Source organism: Mus pahari, chromosome 18 (genome assembly GCF_900095145.1).
Source record: "Mus pahari chromosome 18, PAHARI_EIJ_v1.1, whole genome shotgun sequence".
NCBI lineage: Eukaryota > Metazoa > Chordata > Mammalia > Rodentia > Muridae > Mus > Mus pahari.
The window spans coordinates 44,428,435-44,437,525 of NC_034607.1; the positions used below are offsets into that span (position 1 = coordinate 44,428,435).

At 42.9% G+C, this 9,091-nt stretch overlaps 1 protein-coding gene across 2 annotated transcripts in view; it reads left to right on the forward strand.

Moving 5' to 3' along the window:
- The window catches only part of Vit (vitrin), a 120,800-nt gene that overhangs the window by 32,999 nt on the left and 78,710 nt on the right, over positions 1 to 9,091 (forward strand). Inside the window, exon 3 of one of the 2 annotated variants that reach the window (XM_021217930.1) lies at positions 5,700 to 5,765. The exons of the other annotated variant lie outside the window; for it this stretch is intronic. Within the exon in view, the coding sequence (XP_021073589.1) occupies positions 5,700 to 5,765 (66 nt within the window). The remainder of the gene's footprint in view (positions 1 to 5,699; positions 5,766 to 9,091) is intronic. 2 annotated transcript variants of the gene reach the window in all.

Genomic DNA, 9,091 nt, shown 5'->3' on the forward strand with positions numbered 1-9,091 from the left:
GTGTGTGTGTGTGTGTGTGTGTGTGTGTGTGTGTGTGAAGTAATTGCCATGTCACTTAGCATGACTTAATCATTTCACACAGTACACAAAGATCAAAGAAAACCTCAAATTGACTGGTTGAATATCACAATTTTATTAGTCATAATTTAATAGACCCCGAAGAGGAACTAGTCCCTGTGGGGATGCATGCATACAAATGCAAGGACCCACATGGGTATCCAATCCCCCTGGAGCTAGGGTGACAGGCTATTGTAAGCTGTCTGAAGTGGCTGATGGGAAGGCACTCAGGTTCTCAGGAAGAGCAGGATAGCTCTTACTGAACCATCTCTCCCGTCCACCATGGACCTCTGAGACATCCCCAGGCATACAATGGAATTTTACGCTACTCGTTGTCTTAGGGGTCCAGGACTAGTCAACATTTCTACCCAGAGGGAAGAGGTGAAATTACAAAAACCGCTAAGAGTCTTGCTACCAAACCTGCTTTCAGAGGTGGCCAATTTGCTAGCTTTGACCTGGGTTTCCTTTCCCAAAAACAGAGGGCAAAGGATAAACTCCAAAGCGCCCCCTAGGTTTCCTAGTCTATGACTTGAAGCCTACGTTCATAGTCCATGGGATTATAGAAAATAAAGTCCTGAGTTTGTTGTGAACCTGATCTGTTTGGGGCACAAGGTCCCCATGAGCACATTGATCACAAGTTAAAGTGTTAGGGAGCCCGAATGACTTTAAGGTGATCTGCTTCATAGAACGCTGTTTCAGGGAGTTGTGGGCGCTACTGTGCTAATGGATTAGATGCCTAAAAGACTTACCAAGGAATGTCTGTGAACAATCCAGGCACCTCAATGCTTACTGACTTGATTATTGATGGGCTACCTGGACATTTCACGTCTTCACTTTAAATTAGATTATAATTCATAACTTACTACAAAACATGAACACAGATTAATCATGCCAATAACTTTAGAATGCTCTCTTCATCGTAAGTCTATCTGACTTTAATATGACCAAATTAAAAATAATTTAATGATAAGACCTGTTTTTAAGTGTAAAAGAAACATATGTCCTATGAAATATATGTTTTACATATAAATGATATGATACAGTAGGGAGGAATACAGAACACAGGATATATATAAATCATGATTTCCTCATTATTAACATTTTGGTATAGTGTTCCAGGGTTTTTCTTTTCTCTGCTCCTATTTTAACTGTCAAAATGACTGTTAAGGTTAGAGCGGAGCATCCCACAGCTAATTTAGTCACTTTCTACACATCATTTGTAATAAATGCTTATGCTTTCCCAATTGTTGGGGCATTTCCAACATTTTCTTTTTTTCCAGGTTGCCATTAGAAATGCTCTAATGAGAATCCCTACATAAATCTCTGTCTATATCAAAGATTCTAACTTGGGATATATCCCTAGGAGGGTAGTTTCTGTGTCAGAGGAGATAATTTTCAAGGCTCTTGAAACCTATTATCAAATTGCTTTCCTGTATGGCTCTGCCTGCGCCAACAGAGCAGAGAAATTTACTAGCCCCAAATCCCCACCAGGATTAAGTGTAATTTTCTGTTCCATACACAGGGACATAACACGGAAAAACAGTCTCTCATCTTTTAGTCTGTATTTTGAGTCATTAATTCAATATTGTTTCAAGCTCATCCTTTTGCATTTTCTTTATTTGTGAATTATCTGTATGGTCAGCTTTTTTTTTTTTAATTGAACTTAAAGCAATTACACCTCAGATACTTTAATTGTGGTTAGTTTGCTATTATACCAGAGAGGAAGCGAGATCAGGAAGTAGCAGAACTTTTAAAATTAGAAAACATAATTTTAATATTTAATTTCCTTGAAATTTCAAGAGCTACTAAAAGAAAGATGAATAGGTTTAGGATGTCCAAAGCAGAACACCGAGGGGCATCGAGTCATGGTTACATTAGACTTTTGCCTTCTTGCCTCGTTTTTCTCCAGGTTTGTAGACCCCAATAGTCTCAGTGGGTAGGTAATTAAAACTACCATTCGAAAATGCTGCTTTACATAGGCATGGGGTCTGCCTCTTAGTGTTCTGCCAGGCTGCCAGGAAAATGAATGCAAAATTCATTCCCCCTACCCAAGTTCAATATTTCCTACTTAATTTTTGTTCGTGAGTACAAGGAGCGATGCACGTTCGAGACTATTGAGAGGCAAGTGTGTATGCTGCTGTGCCTGAACACGCATGTGCGGGTATTGGTGGTTGCTATCCGAAGTCCTTCGCTCTATCAATCGGCCACCACACTGAACCAGGAGCTCAGTGATTGGCTAGGCTGCCTGGCCAATGAGCTCTAGAGGTCTTTCTGTCTCTGCCTCCAACCCAAGTGCTGGTGTTAGAAATACAAACCCCTATACCAGTCTTTTGCATGGACGCTCAAGATTCAAACTCAGGTCCGCATGCTTTGTGCGGCTGGCACATTAGCCCTGAGCTGGCTCCCCAGCCTCGTAGTGTATGTACTACATTCAAGGTAGCAAGAGATGCCTTGCAAATGAGAAAGAAAAACTTATCCCCCGGGGTTCCACCACGTGTGCAGGCTGTGCTAAATAACCCTCCCCTGGAGGACAGGATTAGAGGGTGCTTTAATTAGCAAGCCCATATACTTCGAGGAAAGCAGGGGAGGGCTTGTGTGTGTGTGGACAGTAACAACCTTGTTACCCTGTGTTGGTGAGCTGAGACAGCACTCGTGTGCTCACTCATCCTGGAGGGTCTTGGGTGACTAAACAAGGATTGGGGTGGTCTTTCTGAAATATTTATGGTTCTAATGACACCAAGACTTATAAAGACTTCCCAGTGACCCACAGGCCCACATGGGTAGTAGTATTTATCTTTCCCAAAAACTAACACTCAAACTGATTTCACTTTATGCTTTCAAAGTTACCTTTTATTTGTTTATTCATTTACTTGGAATGCGCTTAGTACGACTTTTACAAAATATTCCTAGATTCTGGCTATTTATTTCTGCATAAAAGATGAAAGTGTGGTCTTTATACAGAATTAAATAGCACAGAGACTACTATTTAAAAAACACACCTCCAGGACACCCACACACACCCAAACCCCAGAAGTAAATAACACCTAAAAAATGTCACCCTTCATACTTCTTGGCGACATTTCCTGCTCTCTCCCAGTTCTCCTTCGTGTTTCTGTTTCTTCACGGCCAAGTAGACGACTGTCCTCACCTGAGCTAGCGCCAAGAGCCACAGGAGGGGCTAACATGGTAGTTGTATCATTGCTACAGGGTTACTTGGCTTTTGGTGTGTTGGGAATGCTGTAGCCAACTGTCATAGGAACCTAATCTGCGGACCTTCTTGGGGATGAGAAGGCCAAGATAAAGACATCAACAATTGTCATCCCCTGATATGACGGAAGGCTCAAACAGCTTCCGGAGACCTCTTTTACAAACGCCCTAATGTCATTTGTTTACATTTTTATTTATGTATGTGATAAATGTGTGTGTGTATGTATAACCCATGTGTGAAAGAGTCTGGGCATGACACAGCGCACATGCAGAGGTTAGGAACAACTTTAGAGATGCGTGTTTGCCTTCCACCTTGTTTGAGGCAGAGGTTCACTGCTGTTTGTCAGTGGTAACCCCAGGTTAGGATGGGGGAGTCTCTGGTTTTCTCCCATCTCACCACAGGAGCAATGGGACAAGGGGCCACAGGGTTAAGTTACTCTGCCTAGCTTTACTTGGGCTCCGGGTGCTAGAACTTAAGTGTTTCGCCCATGGAACTATCACTGCTGCTCCATTAATTTTGTTCATAGCAGGGCTACCTCCATCTTCATCACCTACCAAAGGCTCCACTTCTAATATTGTCCTGCTAAGGGTTACAATCTGGACATAACAGTTTCAAGGGAGCACAGCTGAATTTCTGTAACAGTGGCCTTATAATTTTCTCAAATACTTGGTAACATTACTGCCTCTTCCTTCAAAACTAGATGCCAATTTAAGAGTTCACTTTTACCTACATTGAATATATATATTCAGTGTGTGTGTGTGTGTGTGTGTGTGTGAGAGAGAGAGAGAGAGAGAGAGAGAGAGAGAGAGAGAGAGAGAGATCAATTGACTTGTGTTTTTCATACAGAGCCTCACTATGTAGCCTTAAATTTATTATCCTCTTGCTTTGGCCCCCTAAGTGCTGTGTGTCCCCAACCTGGGTTTAGATTACTGTGTTTTCCCGTGCCCACCTTCAGAACCCCAACTCTATCCAAAAAGCAAGTTGTCTCCAAATATAGCTACCATAAGGAAGATGAGGTCACACCTCCCTAAAGTGTCAAGGAAGGGAACTGACTGGGATTTTGAGAACAATGGAGCTGCCCTTCCAGTTACAAGTGCAATTTAGTGCAGGAATGGAGAAGAGAGTGTCTGGACATCACTAATAAGAAATTACCATAAAAACGTTGTGGTATATACCAACATTTTGAGTGGATACACATTCTAAACAAAAATTCTATTTTAAGAAAAGTATTTTAAGGAAATAATGACAGATCTGTACAAAGATGAAGGTATTTACATTAAATGGGGGGTCAGTTAGACTGAGCTACCAGCTTATACCGCATTACTTTGTAGGCCGTTAAAATGATTGTGGGGAAACATTTAATGACAAGAAAAATAAATGTATATGTGTGTGTGTGTGTGTGTGTGTGTGTGTGTGTGTGTGTATGATTCAACATATATAGAAATAAGTTGTAAAGTACTATAGCTAGTATGCACATGATCACGTGTTTAAAGTATCTACATAAATGCATGCAATATACATATAGAAAACACACTATGCACTCATCCATATCTCCTATATTGCTTTTTTCGTTTCTCTAGAAGAATCATGCATTACTTTTACAATAAGAAATACAGCCAATGTGTTTTGTTTTTTGTTTTGTTTTGTTTTTTAAGCATAGGACTCAGGATTATTCTATATACTTGAACAGGAGCCAGGAAATGTGGCTTTAGATTCTTCAGTGCAACGATTCACTAGTTACTGAATCTGTGAAGGCAGGCAGTGGCTAGATCCTGCCATGTGAGGCCCTGGCTCTGACTCTGAAGCACGTGCAGTCCCAGGGCTGCTCGATTGCAGCACCGGGGGTCCGGGGGTCCGTCCTCAGACCCTGAGAGGTTTCCCTTCCCCGTGTCTTCCTTTCCAATACAACCTCTGCTGAGGTTGTTTACAGATCCCCTCCCTTCCAGTCGGCTTTCCTACAGTCATTCTTACACATGCATGCTCGTGTGTGTGTGTGTGTGTGTGTGTGTGTGTGTGTGTGTGTGCGTGTGTGTGTGTGTTTCTATGGCACTGGCAAATCGAGCACTTGGAAGCCCATTGTGAAACTGCGGAAACGTCACAAGCGAGGCGTGGGTGTTCATCCTACACACACATTTCGTTCCTGGGACCAGGCCCACACCCCCTCCTTTGGGAAAGGAGCAGCAGACATGGTGTGTTGAAATGAGAAGGTAACAGACATGACAGGTACCAAGGTGGTTTTCTGAAAAGACCTTTCAGAAGAGGCTAAGACACTCTACAGACTGGACCTCTCATTGCCCTCTATATAAGAAAGGATTCGTTCCATCAGTGAAAATTCCTCATGTGTAACCACTGCAAATATGAGTGAGGCTATAAAGAAAACACTGGTTAGGGGAAAGGGTATTAACTAATTCTGCTTTCTCTTTTCCTCTTCTAGTTTTGCTGGTAACTGGAATACATTCAAATAAAGAAACGGCAAAGAAGACTAAGAGACCCAAACTCAGTAAGTAAAATGCAAATCCTTTCAGGCACGAGGCTACGTCCCCACGTGGGGAGCGGTCCCACTTGTGTTAGAGGATGTGGATGGCAGTATTCAGGCTTGGCCAAGGCATTTGCATCTACGTCAGTAGCTTTACATTTCAGTGATGATAGATCTCATTCACTACCTACCTCACTTCAAAAAACATTTGATATCAATCCTGACTTTAAAGAAACGTGGTCCCTCTGCAACAGGAAAACTCAAAATTTACACATAGAACCAGGCACTTGGCTTGCTGTGGCTGGTGTCTCACCTCCACATCAGAAGATTCAGTTTGGCTAGTGCACAAGTCCATCAGCGCCTCCTGTTTCCCGGCATGCTTGAGAGAGACAGAGAGGTCAGGGAAATTAAAGACAGAAGAAGAAGGAAGGGTTCCTTGTCCTACACACCCAACATGGACCAGGTCTACATTTCTCACTGGCTGTGGTTTCAGCTGATGAAACCAAATCACTGTAAGATTGCATGCAGAACTACCATGTCTGTGCGTGGATGCTGTGTGGCTATCCACCTTACACCCAACTGCCATCACTTTGATAAATCGATTGACCCTTCGGTTTGTAAGACTTTAGAGGCAGTTTGTAGAAGGAATGCCGAAGAGTTTGAAGCTGTAAACTAGAGGAGCAGTATTGTACTGTAAACACAACTTAACAGGCCATTCTTGGGGGGAGTTTGTAAGGTCAGAATACTGAGAAAAATATGCATAGTGGAGTTCCTACTCTCCACAGGGGAATAAGATATTCAATGGAGAACAGAGATAGAAGTCATTCACACATTCTAAGAACTTGAGTAAGGCCAAATTTAAAAGTGATGAATTTGTTTGATTAAATTGATTAGTTTGTTCGGGGAGAAGACATTTCAAGACAAGCCAATATTCAGGTGGTATCGGGGTTACGGCTCGCCGCTCTTACCCAGTCTACACTGAGAGAGCAACAAGTTAAACAGAAAGATCTGGAAACTGCAGTTTGCCAGGAAGAGGAACCTGAGTGAGCAGAAGTTGTCGACGATGCAGCTGTAGTTAGGGGAGAAGCTCTGTGGAGCGGAAACCTCTTGCTCCGCACTGGGGCCACAGGATAGGTGATCCAAGGGCAAGTCGCACTCAGCAAGGTCTGCAGCCTGTTGAAACAAAACTCATCTTAAGAGACCACACCTGAACTAAGAATGTCTCTACAGGTCCTCTCGGCTCCAGCGCCTAGGAAAGTAGGTTTTCTTTCATTTGTTTTGTTTTGTTTCTAATTGAGACAACAAGGCACACAGAGGCCACTACAGCTGTGCGAGAGAAGGCTGGATAGCATCTCTAGGGGGCAGTAGACCTTGGCAGCACTGTTCACATGCTGCTGGTTTTGCAAGTAAGTAAAACACAGGACTGATGGCATCATGAGGGCTGTGCCAAGGAAGTTCCTGGGCCCAGGCAATGTGGCAGGGTTGGAGTCCCTACAGGGCATCCCTAAAAAGTCATGGCATGAGACTGGAAATGTGATGCCCAAGTTGCAGTGACGACCCCAGGATGTTGGAGATGCCGGGCATGCAGTAGGGTTGGCACATGGTGCATGTGCTGCAAGCAGCAGAGCTGGAGGAGAGAGGCTACCTAAGCATGGTGGAGGCCAGATGAGTCCATCCCTAGTCCCAGAGAGCCAACGTAGAGCTGCAGAATTTGGTCCTGGTATTCCTTGTTATGCCTCCTCCATCCTTCTCTTCTGGAATGAGAAATCTTATTCTGAGCCACTATATTTGAAAAGCATGGAAGTTGATTTTGATTTTACAATGGCTCACCGTTGAGAGATTATCACAGATCTCATTTAGAAACTGGACTATTGGGCAGTGTTGGAAGTATGAAAGGTTATTAAGACTTTTAAACTTGGAATAAATACAGTTTGTGTTATGAGATGGCCATGAGTGTAGGGGGCCAAGGGAAAGAATGTTTGGGTTGAATGTGAAATGTCTCTCATGAGCTTGCTTGCTGGAATTCTTCATACTCAGTGTTGGTGCAATTGTGGAAGGTTCTGGAATCTTTAGGAGAAAGGATCTCTCGGGGGAAGTGGGAGAGTTACAGGAAGCCTTGAGAGTTTTGGTGTGTGTGTGTGTGAGAGAGAGAGAGGAAGAGAGAGAGAGAGAGACAGAGACAGAGACAGAGACAAAGACAGAGACAGAGAGAGGAAGAGAGAGACAGACAGAGACAGAGACAGAGAGATGCTCTGGTACCACACCTCTCTGTTCTTAGCTTCCTGTCTACAGACGCAGCATAACCAGCCACTTCACACCCCTTTCTTTCCCAACTATCGTGAACTGTACACCCTCAAACTGTAAGCCAAAATAAATGCTCTTCACTGTTGGTGGGTCTGGGCGTGGCGTGGGAGATGGACTACTTACACAGAAACAATGTTCCTTTTTCCCAAAAATAAAATTCACTGAACAAATATTTGAGCAGTTAATGAACAGTGCTTAAGGCTAAAACCTGCAGGACCTTTGAGTTCAATCCTATAAGAATACTCTTCTCCTCCACAAACCTGAACAATGTGTATCATCACCCTCCCCCCCCCCAATAAAAAAACTTAGTTTCATTTGCAAATGGGAATTCTTGAAGGTGAGAGAAGTAAGTAAAGAAATTCGTGGTTTTTAACTTAATTTTTTGGCTTTGCTTAATCTTTGGACTTGTTTGTAAGTTACATATTTTAAACAATCTAATTTCAAAAGAAGTAAGATTGTAACTACAGATAGCATACAAACTACTGTTAAGGCACTGAAGTGGGACTCTGCCTTAAGTGAGATTCTTGAGTGTACACTATCTTCTTAGAACCCCAACTTTGCTTCATAATGACTCTTGTGAAACTCTTTTCTATGGTGAAGATCAAGATTTGGCTGTATCTGAGTGGAAGTCCCTGGAAAGGCAGGCCGTACAGGCAGCAGTACTGGGGCATTCCCCACCCCCACTGCAGCTCTGGGTTCAGGAGGTCAATCACAAGCAAACGCCTGGCGTGTATCACCCTCACACAATGAAAAGGAAAAGGAAATTTTATTTTGGTCATATCAGTTAAGATCAGCTGAAAAATTCCAAAATAATTATCATTTACATGAGACTGAATCGCTCTCCCTTGAGTGAAATCAAGCTGTAATTTGATGGAAGTTCCAGACTTTTGGATTATAACCTCTGCCATTTTTGACGTGGCTCCCAGTGGTCCAAAATTGCCACCTCACCTTCATTGCATTCCAGTCAACAAGGAATGAAGAAGGCACATACTAGTTTTCTCTCTCTCTCTCTCTCTCTCTCTCTCTCTCTCTCTCTCTCTCTCTCT